Source organism: Corapipo altera, unplaced genomic scaffold, assembly GCF_003945725.1.
Source record: "Corapipo altera isolate COAL_440 unplaced genomic scaffold, ASM394572v1 75, whole genome shotgun sequence".
NCBI classification, from domain to species: domain Eukaryota; kingdom Metazoa; phylum Chordata; class Aves; order Passeriformes; family Pipridae; genus Corapipo; species Corapipo altera.
In genome coordinates, this window is record NW_020884887.1 from 133,533 (window position 1) to 158,186 (window position 24,654).

General features: G+C 42.0%; 1 protein-coding gene across 1 annotated transcript in view; it reads right to left on the minus strand.

Annotated features, from left to right (window-relative positions):
* The window catches only part of LOC113947166 (ankyrin repeat and KH domain-containing protein 1-like), a 99,726-nt gene that overhangs the window by 72,728 nt on the left and 2,344 nt on the right, over positions 1-24,654 (minus strand). Inside the window, exon 3 of the mRNA XM_027643462.1 lies at positions 10,231-10,384. Within this exon, the coding sequence (XP_027499263.1) occupies positions 10,231-10,384 (154 nt within the window). The remainder of the gene's footprint in view (positions 1-10,230; positions 10,385-24,654) is intronic.

Sequence of the window (24,654 nt, forward strand, 5' to 3'; positions counted from 1 at the left end):
TCTCCCTAGCTGCTTACACAAAGTAGTATTTAAACCCCAAGTCACTCTTTTTGGAATTTATTTTAAGCTGAGGTTGAAGTGTGTGCAATATTTACCCACACAACTAGAGAGGTGGCAACTTGGAAAATGATCCAGGAAGCAGAAATCATGAACTCCGTAAGGAAAGCTACAGAATGAATTCCTTACTTTGTGCCATCAAATATGGGAAAATTTACATGTTTTATTTCATTATTTTACAGAAAAATACCGTGGATAATGGTAGGCAATTATTCATTTTCTGGTTCTTCATTTCATGCCTTATCAGAGGGAAATATTTTCTCACTTCAAGTCTGACAACTGCTTGGCTCCAAGAATCTGAAAGATGCACCTCAAAGAGCTAAGACTGCCACTGAAACATGGGAAGGAGGAACATGGAAATGGCACTGTCCACTGCTGGAGGGTAAGGAGTAAAGAAAAGCCTCACATATCCCTGAGAGACACCAAGAGAAGAAAAACAATTACTCGAGCCAAAGAAGGTGCACAGAATTCCTATTCTTGACTCCTGGCATTCTAACTCAGCCAAATATTTCATGCCTCATCCTCTTTAGGGCTTCTGACCTTTGAAAACAAGTTACCTTTCAGACACTCTCATCTATTTAGTTGGGCAAGGAGAAAAGAGTGGAATTACTTTCTGCTTTTTGAGTAACCTAAAGAAAGTTATCACAATCCCTACAGAGCCTGACTCCAGGACATGACCTCCCTGCACAACAGAGGTGCAGGAAGATGAGAACTCAAATAACCTTTGAATGCTATTTATAGGCAAACAGCCCACTTGAACTCTTCTCCAAATTTCTGGCATTCAGTGGGAAACTGAGCCCCAGTGGGCTGTAATTGCCTTCCTGAATCAAAAAGCAGCTCTGACTCAGTACAGTACTGAGTGACTGTCTGGGAAAAACCATCTGAAAATACTATTACATTTTCAAGCAAAGACCTAAGCAAACTTTGAGGGTCAGTAACATCACTTACTTAACTCAGAAGCCCAGATTTTTCGCCCCCAGTTTTTGCCAATTAAGCACAGCAAAACAAGCCAAAATACTGAGTATTTTCAGAGGCTGACCAAGTGCGCCACTTCTTCTAAAAAAAGATCACCATGCTAATGGTGTATAGCAGGCTACTGCATAAATTCATGTTTCAAACTGAACACTTGGGAAACTGAAGACAAAACCCTCTCCTCTGCCTCAAAAGATCCACAGCCTTCCAGTGTACTGTCATCATTACATACATGCTGCATAAGAAAGATCCTGAAAGCAAGGTCTCTGAGAATGCCACAGCAGATCAGAGTACAAACCCACCAACAATCAGGGTGCTACAGTCTTCAGAAAGAAAATACAGAATTTATTCTACTATGACCCAACTTGAAGAAAGAACACACCCATTTACTGTTAACACCCCTCTACAGGAACAGCCCAGGGGGCTCATCCCACCCTATCTGTGCAGAGAGAACCCGTAACAAGCATGAATCCCATGGAAGGAGTTGCTTCAAATAATGAGTATGGAAAACTCCAGCACATTAAGGTTCTACCAAAGCAAATTTCTTTCATTATTTCCTCCAGGTCTTTGCTCTTAATCCGTGCTAAGACTAAAATTAAGTTGTTCTACCTCTTATTCTCCCTCTGCAGCTGAGGAGGATCAGACACTGGGTGTGCTCACTCTAAGTGAAGGCTAATAGCCAAAAGCACAGCCACAGTGCAAGTTTCTCCTCTTTTCATTATTAAATCTTCCTACATGCTCCATTCCCTTTAGAGACTTCCAAAATATGCTGCTTGCTTGGTTTTGGCAATACTAGGCAAAGCCAGCTGGAAGTCAGGCCAGGTTGGTTAGAACATTCCTGCTCACTGTGGTCTTCCTCTGCTACTCAAAAGCCACGGAATTCCTTGAAAGTAGAGACAGAATTTTAGCCTTTATAATGATTCACAGTCAAGGGGTTTTTTTAAAGGACATATCCAAACAGGACTGTCACCAAATATATATATATATATACACACACACACACAGAGGTACACAGGAATAATCAACTGCACACACAGGAATAATCAAAAGCATATACATGAAGTAACTGGTAACAATTCTTCAGATAAGTGTTGGTAGGTTTAAAGTCAAATTCAACGTGCAAAGCAAAGGCAAAAGGCAGACAACAAACTGAGATGTATAAACAAAAGCACAGCTTGCAGGACAGATGAAATAACACTCCCACCCTCCACGCATCAGTGGAACTCAACTTGAGTAACGTGACCAGTTTGGGGCAACAAGTTATGAAGAAGAGAGATCAGGAACAGAGATTTCAGAGGAGAACAAGAGCAGATGAAAGCCTAAATAATATAAGTTAATGGCAGAGAAAAATATTATTTAGAAAAAAAAAAAAGACAAACCCCAAAAAACTAAGGGTGATAACCCCAAGTGTGCAAGTTGGCTCTAAGGAAGGCTGGAAAAGGGAACACTGAACCTGGATATGATGCATTAAACAAGCAGCCAGAGTCATTAAAGAACACCAATTGCTTTGCTATAACTTTCTTCCTTTTCTTGAGAAGCTTTCTAAAGAAAGCAACTCAGTGCCCCCTTCACATGCTGTGGAGTTTCCAGCACTGGAGGTAAGTCTGTCTAACCAGTTCCTAAAGCCACCTGTCAGGAATGAATTTGCCTGAGGAGAAGGAAGAGAAGGAGATAAAACTACATCTACTGAGATTTCTTTCAGCCAGATATTTGAAAGAGCTTTAAGAAGCTCTACAGAACTCAAGGGAAAGGTGATGGCTAAATGACAAGTCAGCAATTGCTGGTTTGGAGGTAATGCTTTGTTACACAGTCCTTGCAGAGCTGCACTGTGCCTTTTGCTCCCACAGCCAGTGCCTTCTTGATGGATACAACCAGGATAACTTTGTGCAATGCAGTAATTATTTTTTTAACATTTCCTAGTATGTACTGATTCTTCAAGTATTTAAATAATTTGTATTCACAAAGAATTTAACCTGCATTTTTTTTTTGCAAGATGTTTAATGTACTACAGCTTGTTTTAAATCTAGAAATTTAAGTTATTAGCTTTCAAAATCGGGTCTTTAAAACAGCAGAAAATAGTTTATAGCAGGTAAAGAAGGGGCTCATGCCCCATTGCAAAAATACTCCACTTGATTCCATAAGCAGAATTAAAGATAAGTGACAGTATATTTGACCTATTTTGTTTTTCAATAATCTGGTGAAAACTACTTTGACTTTCTAGAAATAAGCAGAATTTGATCATTTACACCAGGCATATGCTGTATTGCCATTTGTTTTCTTAGAAACTTATTACCATTACTTCCTAAATATGAAATAGTCATATTTTGTCAAAGGTGAGTTAACAATTGAAAAAAAAGCAACAGATTCATCTGTTACTACAAAGTATTGGTGACTCAGTAAACCTGTTACATCTGACGCTTTAAAAAAACCCAAATATTTAATATCATTATAAAACTGATAGAAGAACAATGTGTCATAGATCCACCACCAAGAGCTGCCACACCTCCCAGGTGTCCCCAGACAGTGTCACAGCACACAAACCAGGCTGTTCAGGCAGCACCCAGCCCTGCTCCACTGCAGTGACGTTATTCCTCACAGCACAATTCCCTCAGCTCCAGGAGGGGTGGCTCCACAGCCAGACTTACCAACCTGACTTACCAGTCTGTCCAGTACAGGGCTAAGTGGCTGGCACTGGTTACTGCCACCAGGCTTCAACACTAAGCTACAGAACACCCAAAAAAACCCTCAAAATGGAAATGATCAACTGATCCTGATCCCATCACCTGCACCCCCCAAACACTCACCTAATACTCAAACTCTGCTTTGAACATTTTATCATCATGTGCTAAGGAAACTACGTGACTGATAAACACAGAAAACAACCAAAAATGCAAACAGACTCCAAGTCTGTGTAACTGAGGTTTTTAAATAAACTTTTAAGAGACTCTTCTTGCAGGAGATACAAGCAAGAGACTGAGGCTTGTCGACCTCCTCACTCCTTCCTCTCTCTCCTGAGGCATTTCAGGAGAAGTGTTACACATTCTGCTGAACTCAAACTTGCCAGAGCAGCAACTGCTTCACTTCCCAGGGCTCCCACCTCTGCTCCACTCTCTCCCAGTACCCCAAGGACAGCACCACACCAGAGCAGCACGGACATGAACCAAACAGAGCAACTCGGTCCTGGGGACATCCCATCTCAGTTCAGGCACTGCACAGGACTGGCAATAAAGCACTGCTGCTTTTCTCCTTCCCAAACACTCCCCACGTTCCTTTTGGCTGAGGCTGCTCCAAACACTGATCTAATGACAAGTCCTGAAACCAATACTGAATGGGAAAAGGTTTCTATAACCAGCAATTCCCCTTTTGGAGCAGGAGAGCAAAGGGGGGTTTCTCTCACAAAAGAACCCAACTTGCATGAAAAATAAAATATGGCAAAAGTGAAATAGAAAGGAGAAGTAGAGTTAATAAAAAATATATCCTGGACTTTAAAAAAATCTTATTAAAAGGAGAATTGCACAAGTTGTTTATGGCATGGTCATGAAGAACTAGATAATTAATGATTACATCTGAGATACATATATAGATATATATAAATATGCAGGAAACTTGAGAGACTGAGCAGTACCCTGGTCAATTTTAATATTTCACAAAATAAAACTCGTAACTTTTTGTCTTGTCTCTTCCCACTCCTCCTGCCCCCTGAAGAAAGGTTAAAATCTCAGTATCATCTTTGCCAAAGAATTCCAAGAGCATAACTTTCAGAGCTGGTAAGGTAACTTAGCTGACTGATACTTAAAAGTATTATTTTAAGTGTTATGACAATGAGATTGTTCTACACAGCAAAATCCAGCTGAAAAACAGCTAGAAAATATGAAGCTGGTACATGTAACACACTGCCAAAGCATGGAAGTTAAACTGACTAAGAGCAGGATTAGAGTAGATTTTTTCTAATCTAAAAGCTTACTAGACTAGAAAAAATACTTAAATCATGCAAAACCTCAGAGAATATTAATAATTTAATTACAAATTTAATTACAAATGCACAAAATTCAGACAGTTTGTCCAACTTACTCAAAAGCACAACACATCTGTACGTTTCACATACCATATATTCCTTCCCACTCTGAATCTTTGGATGGTGAAGAAAGAGAATGAGCAAGGCATTGTGATGTGCCAGTATCTCAAAGGGCAGAAGTCTCCCAGTTAACAAGACAGGGGTGATTTCAGTGGCACTGCAGCAATGCCCAAAATGAAGCCTGTTCCAGCTTTCCTAGTGAAAACTGTTTCTCTTTTTGGATCCATCTACTGCATCCATAGAACACCAAGTGTTTCAGATCAGACCAGAGGATGATGAAAACCCTTTCTTGGTTTGTAAGTCATTCACAATAACTGCACTAAAGTGAGACTTTTGCCATGTTGAAGGCAGTTAAACACACTTCAAACGTGTTCCTGCTACATTTGTACAACAAAGTTACATCTTTGCTCAAATTCCAGCAATCCTCTCTCAGATTCCCCCCAAAGAAGACCCTACTTTTCTTTTTTTTTTTATTCCATAACACCAACAGAGATCTAGAAATGCATTTGTCACATTTCATGAGCGCAGTGGTGCAGCCATTAAATTGACAAACGGGAATTTCTATTTTCTCCACCTCCACAGCTTCAACTGGAGCCTGGACAACCCCTCAGACATTCAGTTTCTAATGCCCACCTCCATTTAAATCACAGTTTAGTTACTCATCAGCCCTAAGAAAAAATAAACCACCAGGTCCACACGTGAATCCTAATGATCATAAATAACATGATCAAAGAATTTTTCCAGCCTGGTCTTCGACACCTTCCAAGGGTTCTCTTGGATGCAGGATCAAAGCAAGCTTTGGCACTGTTCTTTCAGACCACAGCTGGTATTGCTGGATCACAGGTCTACCTTGTCACGTTGAAGCCCTCTAATGGTGGGGGGAAATGAATATAATTTACTCTATTTTAACAAAAAAACCCCAACCCTTGCTGTTAGTGAATAATGAATAGGTTTGATGACATCACACACACCCCAAAAAAGCAGGTCTGGTCAATAGGTTGGCAAGTGAATAAACAGAGATACACACAGAGGAAAGCACTCAATTTTGCAGTTGCTGAATCTTACACTAACCTGCCAGTTTATCTTAAACAAGGCAGATTTCACCTGGGCCCATCCATATTTTGATCTGTATTCTGCATTTCCACTAAGTAGGTGACCACTTCCACTTCTTGCAATACACAACCCCACCATCCTACCAGCTTTCCAAAGAGCAGTATCAGGCCTTCAACTATCAAGATTCAGCAAATACTAACAGACAAATGTTGCTAAAACTAGGTTTCTCTTTCACCATTTACACTGCATTTAATCCCTCAAAGCCTCAAATCCACCAAACCACCTATGTGAGGGTCTCCAGCCACCTTTAATACTGTATTTCAACAAAAGGAACGATGTATATAACTGTACATAACCCTCTTTGAACATAAGGACAGACTACTCACACCTGTTTCATTAAACAAACCTTTGACTGAACATCCTCCCTCTCCAAAATACCATGATTTTCCTCACAATATTATTATTTTATAAACAATTTGTAAACAGTAGTAGGAGTCCTGAAGAACTTGCTGCTTACAGAACTCCCCTCTGTGTGGATACTCAAGAGGAACACCAGTGTTCAAAAGGCAGAATAAGTTTCTTTACCACTTTTTTTCTACACCTATTTTCTGATGCTTCATTGTCCAAAGTGTTTCAACGCTCAGATTGAGAAGGATCACCCTCAAAAGCTCCAGGATTTTTATTTGGCCACATGCTTGAACCAACACCTTTCCCCATCCCCTTTAACTGCAGAAAGAGGGCTGCACAACACAAGCAAGTCATTTCCCCTTCCTGATGCCTGTAAAAGCTGGGAACAGAAAATGAAACGGCTCTGACCCACTGGAATTTCCACACTTTGCCCAACACGTGTTGAGGGACTCACGGAAGAACTTTGCCAAGAGGAACAAGAGCTCTGAACACTCTACTGAAAAAGGACATTTAATAGACACCCTTACTGAAGATCCACAAAAGAGCCATGATTCTTCAGAGCTAGATTATTATTTTAAGGAATCAACAGTACCCTCATTAACAGTGGAGCTAAATGTTCCTAGTGCAGAACAGGACTCCATTGTCAGAGCACTAATAATCTGTTTAATTACAGCCTGAAAAATGGAAACATCTCCAAACAGGATGGTTCTCATTCCATAGGTTATTTTACCTATAAATCCCTTCTTTGCTCTACTAGGAGTCAAACTGAAAGAAGGTATAAAAGAGACTTGGTTTGTTTAGGATAAACCTTCCCAAACAATAGGATTCCATTGTTTTAAGTTATCTTTCTGAACATGAATACAACTGGTGGTCATAGAACAGTGAAGTCTCCTGGTCTCCAGACTGTAGAACTTATTTTTTTGTGAACTAATACAAACACTGACAGTTGTTTAAAGGTAGTTGTTCATTAACAAAGTGCCTGTTCTTTCACAGAATGAAGGATGGTTGTCCAAACTGAAGCTAATCAGGCAGGTTTTCAGGGGACCTGGCAAACACAAGGAATCTAATCCTGGTTTTGCGTACATGGAGATGTACACGTGTGTGTAATCACTGTTATGCCAAGGGGGGGCAGGCACAACCCTCTTGTTAGAGATTCTACTTAAGGCTGTCACCCTCAGCATCCAAAACCACAAAGGAATTTATCCCCTTCTTGAAACAGAATTAACAAGTTGAACTGTGAAAAAATATCCAGCATTGCTATGGTGAGTAAATACAATGTACAGAAACATTTTCAAGCAGTTCAACGAAGTTCTGGCCTCTACACTTGCATATGCAGTGGCTCTCAAATCAAGGCAGGTATTTACAAACAAAACACAAACCCTACAAATCTTACAGAGCACAGTGGCTGAAAACCACTTCTGCACAAGTGCTCTGAAGAAGAACATCCCATCTGGCTGCAATTGCTAGAACTTACCTTCCAGAACTAATAAACAACATGTCCTTGTGAGAGCTGAGCATTAAAGGGTTCAGGAAGAATAAGCAAAACTCGTTTTGCAAGTCATACTCATTAAGATCCTAATGACACAGCCACAAACCCTGCCTGTGAGAAACCCCAAGAAAGCCAAGACACCGAATGTGAGATCAACCTTCCTCGAGGTTGGGAGGTGGAATCACAGCCTCTCACAGGAGAGGGGATCATCACAACCGAGGCCAAACTACCCTGGGAACTACACACAAGGCCATAACTAAGCTACTTGTTTGAGCCACAGTCCTGCCACCTACTTTTCCAAGCCACCTTTAATGCTGGGGACTGAACTGTGGCTAAAACAACAGCAGAAATCATTTGTTTTTGCCAAACTGCAAAAGAACAGAAAGGCCCAACACGAGGCTGCTTTGTTTGTTGCCATGATGGAAGCCTGGAAGCTCACTTAAGGTTAGAAAGGGTATTTTCAGCCAAACCAGGAAGATAAATCTGGTGAAGATGTTAAAATGTCTCCCAGAAACACTTCCCTTTCAATCACTGTCAAATTATGCCTTTTATTAATAAACTCCCACCTCCTTTAGGTTAGCCTGGTATTTTCAGTGTTCAAAAATGCAGTGGGAAAGACAAGTACAGCTTAACTAGAGAACTTTCCCAAGAGTATTTTCACTCCTTTGATCTCACACATTCATCAAGTGGCATTAATTTTGTCCAGTCTTTTCAGAGAGGGAGATGGGAGTACTCAAACAGAAGCACTCTTTGAGATTTGCTCTTCTTTCCAGAGTCCTTCTGTTCTGCCCATGTTCCACATCCCTTCACCAAGGCACTTGGGGAACCAAAGCATGGAAACCTCAGATTAAAACCAAATCATCTAATCCTGGGGACAAGAGGCCAACTGCTGCTTAGAAATCTAGAGACAGCATTCTCTCAAGTGTCACAAGCAGCAGAGGTCCCACCTGGATGTGATAAATACCATGAGATCATTGTGACCACTGCAGCCCCAGCACTAAGCACACACCCTGACAATTTATAAATCCAGAAACAGGCTTTGGGACACACCAGCCACCAGATACACGAGAGAAACTGAAACTCGTTTTCATGTTATAATTGAGCACTTAAAATTAAATTTATGTCTTAAAAAATAAATCAAAAGCACTTTTAAAAAGTGCTTAAAAAGGGATCAGTTTATTCAAATTCCCTTAGTGCCCAGAATATCCCAGGAATAGTGTGTTTTCCCTGCAAAACAAAGTTTGGCCCCCAAGAGTTACAGCAGATGGGCTGCTGCAACTTTCTGCTGACAAAAGCTATGCTGTGTTCTAATTTGGGATTTTTTCAAATTCAAAATGCAAAAAGAGCCCAAATCCCAAATCCCTGCTCCCTTTGCTTCCTCAGAACAAAGTTCTCCTTTAAGACTGCACGTAGCTCTACATCTAAACACCTGCAAATAAATGCTGTTTTATCCAGCTCTTAAGAGTGTTCAAAGGTAAATTCTGAAAACTCCAATTTCAGCACGCACCCACCATGATCAAATGGGATTTGTTTCCAAGCAGGGTTTTTAACATCTTTTTATCCTTGGAATTCTGAAACTGACAAATAATTTTCAAATCCACTGCAAACATCCCAGTCACAAACCCCCAGGAAGATTTAAATTAGTCAAGTTATCCCTACAGAAGTAACAAATGTAGTGGCACTACGTTGTTCAGCAGGTCTGGTTCCAAAACAGGAATGTTAAATATGTATTTTCCAACAGCGACATCTCAGAACTACAGAATGAAAGAAGGTTCTTGTGAAAGCCAAAAGAGAGAAACAAGTATTTCACCTGTAAATTTCTGGAGTAACGAATTAATAATTATATATTGGGAAAAAAAAAAGGCATTTTTAGCAAGTCTCCCTTCCATTCTCTCCCCGTTAATTCTCCCCCTGGTAACAAATGTAATCAAGTCAGTGAAATACCACTTAATCCAAATTAAGTTTTCCAACTTTGTATGTACAGAAAGAGTGGACCAAGCAACCTGCAACACCTGTAAGAATCCCAAGTTGTTTTCCATGCTCTGCTCCCCATCCTCACAATAACTTCCCAGACTTGTGACCATTTTACTAATGTCAAAATTTACAGGTTGACAGATCCGTGTACAAGTAAGGTTCAAACAAAAAAAAAACCCCCAAAACTATACAAAGAAAGTACCTGCTGCCTCCAGTAAGGCTTCTAGTCTTGCTTGTGTTTCTGGATCCACAGTTCTCAAGTCTGCACCTTCTGCAGCACTCGATAAGAATAACTCCGACGTGGTTTTAAGTACTGGGTTATCAAGATCTTCTTGGTCCAAAATAAATGATTCGACCTGTTGGCCAAGTTAGGGAAAAAAACCAATTTAACCATTTTTGAAGCTTTAAAGTAAATGCAAAATATTAAAAAAAAAAAATTAAAAAAAAATCCCACAAAAGTAATCTAAATAGAGCATCATAATCATGTTTTAACTGCACGGAGTATAGAACACAAGTGGAAAAATCATCTGGTCAACTTGCTGAAATTACAAGTTGAAATTATGAAAGAAAAAGCTACCAAAACTCCAATTTATTGTAAAAATTACAATTAACAAGATCTTAAACTGCAGCAAGGTCAACTCAGATTAAACACTGAATAAGTGTTATGCATGTTTGGACAGTTAACCACCAAACCAGGCTGTAACACAACACAACACGAGAGTGGCTGTAACATCTTTGTCACCATCTACTGTGTTATTAAAAAAGCCACCAGTAATAACTTTGGTACAGCTGAACCTGAATGCCAGGGAAAGATGGAATGTTTTCCCAAGATGCCTTTCACTTCTCTTTTAAAAGTAATTCCAACGAACGCAGCACAAAGATTTTGTTTGTTTTGAGCAGGGCCATAATAGCTGACCAAAATTCAACACCAAAACATGTGTCTCCAAGCTGGCACTCGGTACTCCCCCAGCCTTTAATGTTTTCTGGACAAGAACAGATCTGCAGGACGATTAAGCAGGCAGGTATTCCAACCAAGTAGCATTAATGCTGTCCCACCAGTGCCCCACGTGATCTCCCAACACAAGCCCATGGAATTACTCAACACAACACGCTGCAGTTTTATGACAGCCTGCCAGAGTAAACAAGGATACCTGACTCACACTCTAATGAGAGCACAGCAGCATTTCAGAACTTCTCCCAAGTTCAGGTATAATTTCCCCTATTTTCAGAAATATTTTAAGATAAAAACACTATTTCATAATTATATGTTATCTGTTCAACACTATCAGCGCCTTAAATACGCTGTAGGAAGAAGACACTGCTGCCCCCTCCCACTTCATGCCCCAACCTCATCTTCCTTTCTCCGTTTTCCCCAAATATTTCCCTCTATCTTTCTCACTCCAGCAGAAAACTATCCTCATATTCAGCCCTATCCCACAACACCTCAAGAAAGGGACAGTTAATACTTCCAAGAAAAATCAAATCAGGCCATCTGCAAATTCTTTAACGTCGTGTGAACAATGTTAACAGGATCTGGGAGCCGCACAGAGCTCTGCTATTCAAGAGCCACTTGGGTTCATTTCTTCCCTTTTTTGAGATGTAAATGGTGTAACACTATCCCCCGGTGTCCAAACCAACCCTGTGTGCCAGTGAAATGCTAACATAGGAATATAATGGGAATGGGGGAGGAAGTATGACTTTCAGGAACACAGAACATGAGGGCCACGTCTCAGTGGATGTGTGTGATCCTGGCTAAAGCTAAGACTGCAGGCTCTGATTTAGGGCTTAGAGAAGCAAGATTTCTAGGTTAGTCCAGGCAACAGTCCTAAAATAAGAGAACTGTTGCTGCAAGAAAGAGTTGAACATTAAAATGGCAAAAAATTAAACCAGTGATAAACATTTTTACTACAAACAAAGAAGAACTATTTACAAGTCACAGCAAAATGCATCCCTACAGTGAGATGTCAACCCAATTTCCAGGTTAGTCCTTAGGCAGCTTATCCCTGCTGGCACGAGCTCTAATGGAAAACTGATTTCTGGGAAAATTCACCCTTACCTACAGGAGTACTTCAGGGTTTTCCATTTTCTCCCACAAGACCACACAGTATTATTCCTGGAATTATTATTCCTATTGCAGCACGTTTGTGTGATCTGGTGAAGGGCAGAAAATCCCACTGTGTTCCTATGTGCCCATTCATATACAGAGCTGAGAACCAGATACACAAAATTTTATTACATGCTAATGGACTTTTTTTCTTTGACAATTAGACCACTTAATTTAACAGCGGCCCTTCCTTTTGAGGACATACCAAAAGGGGTAAAAATGCCACCTGGCACTGCACTCGAGAATGACAAACACTGCAGAAACACTCAGTGGCTCCTGGCAATCCCTGGCGTTCAGCCTCAGGAACAGCCAGACAATCCTGAGGAAAAGGGGAGCTCGGCAGCCTTGCTGTGACCTGTCAGAAGCTGCTCCACTAAAAGCTGTAAAACTTCACGGTTTTGACACTTGGGGGAAGATAGGGACCATTTCTGCCGACTGCTGCCACCGCCAAGCTCACTCCTTTATGTTTACAGGACATTACCAGTAACAATACACCTCTTGAACTTAAATCAGTGTTAATTCACAAACACTCTGTCAACATGCAAGGAACCTCCCTCCCCCCAACAGGGAGTACATTTTGCTGTCAGGAACCTCTAAAAAAGTCTGTGTTTTTAACACTGATTATGCAAACACTACCTTTTAAAGTGAATTACAAACACGGCTTTTACTAAGGGCACAAGCTGGGTAGTACTGGTGCAGTCTGCTCTTTTCACCACCCTTTTCAAGTCTTCCTGCTCTCTAGATCAGCAACTGTACTCCCAGAGATCTTGCACGTTTAAAGTCTCACACAAAAGTCTTGCTTCATATACAGTATTTTCATTGTAGTTTTATATCACAGCAAGAAAAGGCAGCTGCTTTCATTATTTCTGCACATGTTGAGCATCAATTTTTAGTTTCTGTTTTGATTTTTAGGAAGAGCTTTAATAACATACCCACAATACAAATACAACTTGAGTGTGAAAATACCAAAAATCCATATGCAAAATGTTAAAATAGCTGTACCACTGCCAGTCTCCCAGAAGAAGTTTCAGTGTATTTTTCAAGTCAGAACGTCTGACATTTCTGTAAATCAATGCAGTTTCTCACACACTAAGACAAGGCTAGAGAGCACAAACAGTTGGGTATCTTATCACTAATAGCAGAGTAAGAAACTGCCTAATTGATCAGATGTCTCTTGTGAATGGAAGTGACCTAAAATGATCACATAATAATAATTAAAAAAAAAAAAAAATGAAATTACCCCAAATATATCAAACAAATTTTGCTATTTAAACAAAAAGTAAACCTCATTTAAAAAAATCAAAACAAAGAACCCAACCAGATTTCATGTTAGCATTCCTAGAAGACATAATATACTGCTCATGTGGGAAAATTTAGGCACACTGCTCTATTCTAATCAGATCTGCAGCACAGTGATAGAGTAACCAGTCACTGGGCTATTTTTGGATTATTTTGAGAGCTGCTTTGGGCAGTTAATAAGCATCTTACTTGGTAAGGCTCATTAGGAACACACGGATTCCAGACATTATTCTGACTGCCAAAATAATTGCAACTAGGAGTAATTCCCAATGAACACCAGGAAAGCCACACCTGCAGGGGACCCAAGGGCTTCCCCACACCGTGTGTCCCACATGGTGTCCAGGCTCACCCACTGCACTGAGGGACCTCCCCTGAAGTCCTGCCAAGGGCTGCAGCAGCCTCCCAGCTCTGCAGATCCAGTTACACCTCCAGAGCAGCCCCATCGCAGCTATTTGGGCTCAGCTACATCAGTGTTTGTGTGTTACCAGCAGGACTGAGCTCACCAGGGCTCAGGGGGAGCTAAAGGGACTCTGCATCAGCAGCACCGCTGGCCATTGGTGCGAGATGGACAATGACACGCACGTTCCAGCACACTTCTAATATTAAATCTAAACTGATCTTCCCTGTGTTGCACTGCTGCAGAGTACTCTTCCCAGAATAGCCTGGACCTGCTCACAAATAGCCTGTTCCTGACAGGCTACAGAGGATGGAGCAGCTTCCTGGGTAGTTGCACAGCACCATTCCCTCCTCCTGCAGCCAAGGGCAGCAGCAGAGACAGCTCGTTCTACCTTCTCCTTCCATTTGTGCCAAACCAGTGCTTCTGGGAAGCCTTTCTTTAGAAAAAGCTTTGATAGGGAAGACAAAGCTGCTATTAAATCATTTCCTTGAACTTGCATTTTCCAGGAACACCTTGAGCTACAAACACCTTCCTGGGGTAACAATACTCCTTGATCTGTGGTTGTGGGGCATCTACAATGAGGACCCAAGCCCTTGACTGGGACTCCTGAACTCCTATTTTTTATACAGATAAATGTGGTTTTCTCTTTTGTGTTAGGAAAACCCTTCCTAATTATTTCTTTATCAATTCCATTTGGACATTTGTCTGAATGTATCTGAATACCTGCAGAGGGACCCTGGTTTCCTTAAAGCTAATATAGGCCTGTAGTTCAGGCTGAAAGTTCATGCCTATGAAGTTGATCATCTATATTTAAACTATTTTCCCTCCATAATTAACAAGCTGTGCAATGCTGTATTAGGATGACACCAGAAAGTTATTGTGCCTTTGTCTGACAGTTTATGTTGTCATGTCTTTTATTAAACTGAATGCCAATACTGGATTAATACTTGCAATCCTGCTCTAGAAGTTTTGGGGAATACTAGTAAGACATAGCACTAAGTTAAGACTGAAAACGGGTTTGTATTTCAAATTTGACATCAAACCTCTTTAAATTGCACATATCAAGAACGTCAGCTTCAAAACCACTAAAAACAATTATTCCAAGGAAAAAGTAAAATGCAGGACTTTGTCACTGACGTGGCACTCTCAGGAGCTCCCTGTGACAAATAAATGCACCACGACACCCTGGTGTGGATTTAAAGGCCTGGCTTTGGTTTACCTTAAGATGCATTTTTCAACACTCTTCCCCTGCCAGCCCGAACGTTTTTGCACCTACTTAAGCTGTCTTCCTGCACTACCATTTCTGTTGCAAGAGATGCAGTAAAGGAAGAGGAAAAACCACACAGAAATGTGGGTATTTCCACAAACCTTTCCGTGGGGCCTCAGGACAGTGTCCTTTCTCGGCACTTCAGAGAAATGAAACAAACACTTCAGGGAGGTGCTCCAGAGTCAGTACATAGAAACAACATGGAATCATTGGGAACAACAATTCAGACATAATTAATGATGCAAAACCATACCCACTCTGTTAGGTTTGAACTGTAATTTCTGAGGACAGTTTCTTCCCTTAAAAAGCAAAGCTCCAGCCCAAGAAGACAGAAGGCACCACGACCTGTGAATCACCAAGAGAGCATTGTCTCCAGTTCAGGACTTTGTGATCACACAGTATCCTGCCAGCCCAGGGGGGTACAGGGTGCTCAGAGACATCACCACCTCAGTGGAGAGAGGATAAAGTACCTGAAGCATCATTTTCCAGGCACTGCTCACCTTGTGACAAGTCACTCAGCCATCCAACACTTTCACAGGTTGACTGAACATGTCAAAAAGGGAGAAGACTCAGAGCAGGCAACAAATAATTTTCTACCACTTTACAAAATTTCACGGAGGGTCATTTTAAAGGGGTCTGACAAGCTGGAAGATGACTCTTCTGGGAACAGCCAGGCATTGGATCAGCTCAGCTCCCTGTGAGTCCCCAAACCTGAGCATCCCCTGCCTTCAAGCAGAGCTGTCAGTGCTCAGCAGCTCTGTAAGGCAGGACATTTCTGGGAGGGTGGGGAGAGAAGGGGTGCAAATCTGTTTAGCTCCAACTGCAATAGGAAGCTGACTAACTCGAGGCAGGATTATCTAAAGGACAGCCCTTATTCCCATAGATATTAAGCAATTACCAGCTAATGAAACAAGCAGCTATAGGATCTGGGCTGGGGTTGAGTTCATTTCAGAACACAGGTTCATGTTGCAAATGCTGCTATAGATACAGAGTAAATACAGGTGGACACAACTTCATGTTTTGCCACTGCAGGCAAGGCAAGGCCCTCACAGTGTCCAGCATCTCCTTGTAAAACCCAGTGTTCTTGATGTGCCATCACACACAAGCTGACTAAAATGATGGCCAAGTAGTGAGAAAGGCAGTGAGAAAGGGTTCACATCTTCATGGCTGCTCCCTTCTGGCACCCCAAGTCACCAGTCAGTGCTCAAAATTACAGCTGGTATTTGAAAGGTGCAGACAAAACAATACACTGGAATTGATGTTTTATGGGGCTCCTCTTCCTCTCCAGAGATTGATGATCCTGGGTTTTCAATTTTCTTGCCCTGATACTGAACCCTGAGCTGACACTCCTGGGTAAGCACCTGCCAAAATGGTTCATGGCAATTTAACCCCTTACCTGATTTCTCTCTTAAGCAACCAACTGACACTTGATATCTTTATGCCCATTTAAGTAGTTCTGAGCACTACAAACTACACCTCATCACATCTGCTCAGAGCTGTCTGATCCATGGTTCTCCCACAAACAAGAACACTGCAGTTTATTTGTGTTAAAACACTGTTTCACAACAATAAGCAACATGACTGCACCCTCAGTTAACCCTCACAAAAAGTAAGGCACAAAACAGACAGGCTGGGTCCTCTTGGTACCTGAGGCAGCGTTACAAACTTTCTCTGTGCAGCAGAAAAGAAAGCTTTACTCATCTCAGTAACTGCTGGAAAAACACAAACAACTGTTAAACCCAGCCTTCAGCCATCACATATTCGATGTCTGATAAACAAAAATAATTGTGACTAAGTTTTCCTGATGTACAAAACAATCTCGTGCAGCAAGAAGCTGTCATTTCCCAAACTGGAACTGACAACTGAAGCGTATTCAAAATTCACATGAATCCCAGCAAATCAAGTGCCTGTTCCTGGCATTCCCAACAGTGCTTCATCCTGAAGAAAACCACTGAATGGAGACCCATAAGCTTGACTAAAATAAGCATCACTTGCACTACAAACTCCTTATTTTCACATATTCTATCTCAGTCCACTCTAAATCATGTTTTCCATGCTACATCTTTCCCATGTGCTTTAAGATTCCTTCCTGCCCCATTTTTTTCTGTCTTAATGATCCTGCAGAAATAGAACCTCATCTTCATCTCAAAACAAGAAACAGCTGGTGTAACTAAATATTCTAATTTATTAGAATAGAAAACAGAATTGTTGCATTGATGTAGCCAGGGCTTTCAGGATGGGGGCCCTGCTCAAGTATTAAATCCCAAGCATTAAAGCAAAGTGAAAGAAACTTCAAAACAGAAGATGAATAAATGCATTTGTTTGCTGATGCAAAAGCTCACACCCAACCAAGATGGCAAGTATTCTAAGCCACCTTCTTGGGAATGACCTCTCTTGTCAATCCAAAGGGACAATGCTTAATAAGAAAAGAATCATACAAGGGGATCTGATGAATTCAAGAGTAATTCAATAATCTGTTCCCAGGCCAAGCTACACATTTCAGACAGAGAAATCTCAACATTTAAAGTGATTAATTCAGTTATCTAGAGGCTTACAGCAAACTGAAAATCATCCTGGGCTTTCTGCCCCTCTCAGAGCCCTGGCTGGTGGCAGCTATTCTCTCCAGGGCCTGGATAAACAGGTCTGTGCATGCTGCACTTCTGCCAAAGCAGCAGAAACCCCAATGCAACCCCTGAGCCATCAGTTCAAAGAAAATCCATGACAGCAGAGAGCCCTGCCTGAACTGTGAGCCACCAAAAGCTCAAGATGCAGCACTGTAGGGGCTTAAAAACATAACTATTTCAGAAAAACAATTGCAAGGGATCACATTTATCTGAGCTATTGAATTTATCCTAACAAATCCTACATGTCAAGCACCCACTTCAGAGACTCCCTCTTCCCCTGGTTCCCCTGTCACACCCTGGATGAGCACTTGCTCCAGACAGGTGATGCTCAGAGGTCACCATGGTCAAGGAGCACAGTTTGGAAGCAGATCATTCAGCCCCAAAAGCCCAACCCCCCCCTCTCCCCTTGGCCTGAAACACGACTGACTTACAACCTACCCACCATGTGACACCAGCAGGTTTTATTCATGATTTTGGAAAGGGAAAAGTTCAGCTGGGTTAAGGATTTCCCCGGAAGAAAATCTTGGTTAATCAGTAATCCCTGTGTTTTACTGAAGGCAAAGGAGAATAACTTAGGGACCCAGCTGAAACCCAATGGTAAAAGATCAAATGTTAAAAACATAAATAAATGTGAGAGATCAGTTGGCAAATTGTCCACCAGTCAATAAAACATCCTTTTTTTTTTTGACTAGGGAATGTTTTTTCCTGCAGGATGGGTATGCAGTTGGGCACCTTTCAAAAGGTCAGAAGAACCAGCTACACATGTTTTTTCTCACCTACCACCAGCATTCTGACAAACACAACATCAAAATTCAACCATAAGTAACCCCTCTCAGTCTAGGCCAATTTTCCTTCAGATTCTGGGATGCTTTGGAAAAGCTGAAGATGAAAATAATGTTGAAAAAAACCCGCACAATTCCCTCTTAAAAGCAAAAGGCAAAAATTTGTAAGTGGTGTCATCCCATGAAAAGCATTTAAGAAGTATCAGGACCCAGCACAGGATCAATTCTTTCATTTATGATTTATCATAATAAGTGTTTTCTATCTGTGTTTGAGTAGAAGGTGCATAATGCTGCAAAAACTGAGAAAATGTTCCAGTATTTTATAAAACTTTCAAATAATCCATGTCACCTGAGAAAATATTTATTATAACATAATACAGAGAGTTTCTGTGTGGTTTTCCCCAATAAGTAGCTCTTTGTTTGCACCTTTCTGTTGTGAAGGTGCAGAGGTTTCATTTTACACATTTTTTAAGGAATGCTGAAATTTATGGAAACACATCCTAGCATAGGATAACGTTTTCCTTTTACTCTTGCAAGTCATTACTTAAGAATATCTGTATATATTATAAACTATAGCATATCATCCTAACTAAATAATCACCTTCATCCAAATATTAATTCACCTGTACCCCTCTTACTCAGAGGCAGCACTGTTTTATAACTGTGGTAACAAAGTTGCCACAAAAAATAGTATTGTTTATCATTTGAAAGTTAAACTAATCTTCACTTTATCCTAGACCAAGGTCACACGAGGCATCAGTGAGAAAGTTTTTATTTGAGTTAACCTCCGAGGCCAGGCTTTGTTCAAAAACTTTCTCATTTTTATCTAAGTACTTGAACACTGATTTCTGAAACTTTGTGGCATGTATCCCATTCCACACATGGACATTCCCATCAGGAAGATAAGAGGACTCTGGAGGGTGTTTGCATAGTACATGGGCTGCTGTTGGGAAAGAAAGGGCCCACAGAAGGCAAATGAAAGCTCCCTCCTGAAGTGAAGCTTCAGAGTGTAACTCAGAGTCCTGCAAAGAGCCCTCCAACAAGATGGAGAAGTTATTTTTCTTGCTTCGTGAAGTTTTCAGTGTGAAACAAACCTAAGGAAGGCTCCTCTTTCCATGTATATCAGACTTGCCTCTGTTTGTGATAAAGGAATCACTTATCCCTCCAGAACAGTTTAAAGGAGTCATCATAAATGTCACAAGAACCCAAAACGGGACCTACTGAGGTCGAAGCTCTGCAGCCTCCTCACCTGCAGGGTCTGAGCCCCAGCTGGGAACTCCAAACAAACCAGTTCAGTGCTGGAGCTGCTCCCAGTTGGAAAGGAGTGCCTGTGTATTGTGCCCTTCCCTCCACACCAACCCTTCTGCCCAGTGAGTGTTGCAGGGATGGCCTGGGCTCTGAGCAGAGGACAATGCTCCAGCAGCAGCATCCAGCTGTATTCCAGCATCCTCCAAGGCAAGGAATGGGGAGAGGAGAGCATCCCAGTATCAAGCCCCAATTTAACTGGCTAGCCTCAATTTAAATGAGAACACAAGAACTCCTGATTCACCACTAATGCTCAGATGAACCCTTCCCACCCCCCACCAGACTGTAACTAGTTGACTGGTGAAACCCATGTGCAAATTTGTACCTAAATATAGATGTTCTGCTAAATTTGGCGAATCTCTCCTTACCCAGGGGTTGCACTGCATATTTATGTAATTATACAGTAGTACTTCACATCTTTACTTTCTACACCTATCATTAGAAAACAGTTGCTGACATTTATTTTAGGTCATGTACTCAACTGGGTCAAGCTGCACTGAAGGAAGGACCTGAGTTCTGCAAGAAACCTCAGAAATCAGTTCATTTGAAAGTGTTATTGAACAGTAACTATTAACCATCACTAGACTGATTGTTTCTGGCTACCACAGGTCAGACTTGCCAAGTTACTGAGATACCTACCAAGACTTTTCCAGAAGTTAGATGCCTAATCAGGCTGGGAATAAATTAATAACCTACTAACCAACCCTCTGCATCCTGAAGAGTCACCTCAATACTTCTGGAAACCTGAACATGTTATCTTCTTGATTTTTTCTAATCAGTGAATAATTCCTGCAAGAAAATTTTCCATCTTGTTCCACATCATACCTCCTCAACTTTCAATGAGCTAGTGAAAACTAGAAAAACATCAACTGCTGAACTAAAACCTACATTTTCCAGAGAAAAGGCTTTTCTGCTTAGTATTATCTACCTGAATCAGCATCTGCTTTTTGCATTTCTATTTCTTATGGTAAAGAAAATGCTGCTGTTTACATTGTTTCCAATATAATACAGAAAACTAAAATGTGAGCATTTCATTAACCTCAGAAGTCAAACTGTGCACACCATTTACAAAGCAGACCCACTTTAAGAAGGTTCAATAGCACAGCAATGACTTTAACAGACAACACTGCCAATCTGAAACAATTATGTGTTTACACTGAATTTAAAAGCCAGTTTAAAAATTATGAGACCTCAGTTTGGGGAGGGGGACCCCAGACAAAACCTCCAGGTACTGAAGTGCTCTGGAGAGCATGTCATTGGACTATTCACTCTACTCCTTGTAGGAGGGATGTTATGTCTGATCTTTAATTATGCTTTATGTAAATATCCCCAGAGGCTTATGCAATAGGTACAGGCTTAAGTAAGGCGAGTTGGTGGAGGCAGCTCTGGAGAGGGAAGGAGAGCTGAGCTCACTCCATAGCCAAGGGCTGGGTGAGCTCCAGCTGTCATTGAAGGCCTCCCAGCCCCTGAATTACAGAATACAAGAGATTTGCTACATTTATACACTCCCTGCCAAAAGCCACTTAGTGACCCAAGCTCCCAGATCCCCTGGATCTGTGGGCACAGCTGGCCTCTCCTGCTTGATTTACAACAGCTCAGCAAAGGCACCATCCATGAGCATTAACAAGGCCACATTCATCACCTGCTTCACCCTTTGCTGCCATTGGGGTTTTTGGTGAGGACCTGCGTGTTCTATGGCCAACAAAAATCCCCATGGACACACCCTGTTCATCACTGACCTCCCAGCACACCTTCACCTTGACCTACAGCCCTCACAGCCAGGGGGGAGGAGGCTCTTTAAGGCTCGTGCCTTTGGCACCACTGCAAGTGCCAGCAAAATTCACAAGGAGTGGTAATAATAACACTTGAAGTCACACCAAAAATCTCACTCTGAACAAGTTGTGTTCAAGGCTGTGAACAGGGCTGTGTTCAAACCCTGATCATGCTCAGAAGGCAACCAAAGCAATTATTTGCACTGAGGTCAAAACCACCTCATCTCTCTGGTGGTGGAAGCTTCTCCAAGTGCTCAGGAGATCCACAGCTCCCTGTTTTACCCAGGAATAGCACAACCCTCCTGGCCTCTTCCCTCCGTGCCCAAAGGCGAGCTTCAGCTTGCAATTGTTTCTATTTGCATGGGATAATCTTAACTGGTAATTCTAGAAAATATTCTGCACAGCTGCATTTAAATTTCACCTCGTGGACCTGATACAACTAATTTGTACAGGATCCACTTCAGCCCCTGGTATCCCAACCTGGGCACTACCCTAGGAAAAAAGCGAGCTAGACCAAAAAGCTTTGATTTTCTCCCAGTTCTGTGAGGCAGGATAAATGTGGCACACCCTCTTCACCTGTAAAATGGGGACAGCACTCTCCACTTGTAAAGCACCTGGAGACCTGATCTCAGAAATGCAATGTATTTTCAAAAAGGTTAGGCTAAAATGCACTGCTCTTTTCATTCTCTAGATAAATGCTTCGTTACACTCTTTGTCCCGTGCTTCCCTGATGATTTTCTTTTCTTCCCCAATTTGCCATTTTGACTAATTCAATTATTTTAGCATATTAAACTCAGACTAACAGAAGAATACAAACCCTAATTACCACCCCACAGGCATGCAGCAGAGCCTACAGAATATTGTACCATTATTTTTATGACTTCAAAAGTAGAGAGAAGAGTACAGATCAAGGCAGCATGGCAAATACTCACTTTTTTTTTTATATATATATATAATTCTCCCTTCTAGTTCTCACTAATTCCACCCACTGGTAATAGCTGAAGGCATACACCCAAATCAGTGACTCATGGCACAAGACCACAGTCCAAACAGTCACTGACTGGGTTCTCAAAGCAGTGCTGTTCAAGAATTGCAATGTTCCATTCCTGGACCTGAACTGCCTTTGCTTAGCCCCAAAAAAAACAATAAATACCCCCTCTCCCCCTCCCAAAAAAAAAAACCTAACCAAAAACCACCCAAAAGAAAAAACAACAACAAAACCAAAAAACCACCACTGACAACAGGTGTTTCTTTAGTTCTCAGGAAAAAAATTGGAAAAAAAGAAATTTCCCCCTTGGTGCTCCCAGACGTTCCCTGTAGCCCAGCACAGCAGCACAGATGTGAGGAACATTCTTCCCACTCCTGCTTCTTCCCCAGGTAACTCCCCACAACCAGAAACACAAGACAGAACTCTCCAGGCAATTTACAGTTTTGAGACTGGCCCACCTCCTCTCCATGTGTTCTGGAAACCTCCAAGGGTTTTAATTCCAACTTCACTTTTTCTGGTCTATATTTTAAGTAAGAAAGGTTTTCCCAGGTTTTTCAAAGGAGTCATTTAACAGCTGTTTGGGAACCTTTATTTTTTTTACCTCAATGCCAACCTCCCAGACACATTATTTATAATAGGCTGTCTTTCTTAATACTTGCTATTAGTCAAAAGAGTGCTTAGTAAACACCTTAGCTGTCCAATCTTCACATCCTTTAAATAATGGGGTGGGTTCAGAAAGGATAAGCTCTCAAAGCAGGACTCTGCTCACCTTGTAAAGAGCCACAAACACCCTGATACAGCACATTTCCCATCGTCTTCCAGGTTCTATAGCTACTGATTTGTATCTTCAAAGATGCATTAAAATGTGACATGAAAGACCTCCCAGAGAGCACAAGAGAGCATCAGTTATTTGAATCCTATTCTACCTACAGTAGGTCTTCCAGCTCTCCAAAACAGGTATGTGCTGGAACACCTAATCCCATGTGGGACTGAACATGTATGTTCAGGACACCCACTACACAAGGAACATTCACGTGCCAGGGCTCATCTGCCTGATCACTGGATTTTTAGTTGAGTTAAATGCTCTGCTGTTAACACCATTTCCAATGTAGGTTAGGTGGTCAGGAGCAAAATGCAAATGTGGGTCTGTGTCAGTTTAATCACTTTTTTTTTATTCTGATAAGACCTGTCAGTTCAGGTTTCAAGGAAGGCTGGACAAAAGAGGATCATCAACAGAAGGCAAAAAATGTAGCCACGGGAAGGTGAGTGCAGGCTCACCTCTTCAGAAGGAATGTGGGAACTACCTGGACCCCAAACTGAAAATGGTGTCACCTTGGCCAATTCCTTCCTCCTAGAGAAGCCCAAAACACAGGCACTGCAACAAGCCTGGGAGTGTCAGCCACTTTCTCCTGCTTTCCACTAAAACTATAGAAAGGGCTGTGATGCTTCTGTGACCTCTTGTAAAAGAGACAACAAGCATTCACCTTTTGGTGAAGGGGGAGCGGGCAGCAGTGACAGATAAAAGCCTTCCTTTACCTTCTCTCCCTGGGCTACACAAAGCAGTATTAGATTCAATTTTACAGGTCCAACAATGCTCCATGTGGGTCGGGATAAGGCCCCGGTCCTTCCCTCCCCCACAGCCTCCCCTTGAAACTCCGCGCAGGTTTGCAAGATCAAAGGCAGGCACCTCCATTACCCTCTCTTCCATTTTGTTGGGCAAGAGATACTGCTATTGCACAAAAAAGCGTGTGTGTGCACAGATATAAATATATATATTTCTATATATATAATGCAGAGAGGAATTTTATCAGCGCCTGGGCACCACCAGCCCGGGGCAGCAACAGGGGGTAGGTAGGCGGGGGGGCGGCTCCACTTTGTTCTCCTCCGGGTGCAGGATCTCTCGCCGTGCCCCCTTCCAAACCCGCCTCCAGCTGGGAGCCGCTCCCGGGCACATCCCGGAGGCAGCGGGGCCGGGCCACCCCCGGGGGGGCGCGACCCCCGCGCCCGCCGCCCCCTCCCCGCGCCCGCCGAGCGGGACCCGCCCATGGCCGCGGCAGCCCCGGCACCGGCGGGTGCGCGGCGGGCGGG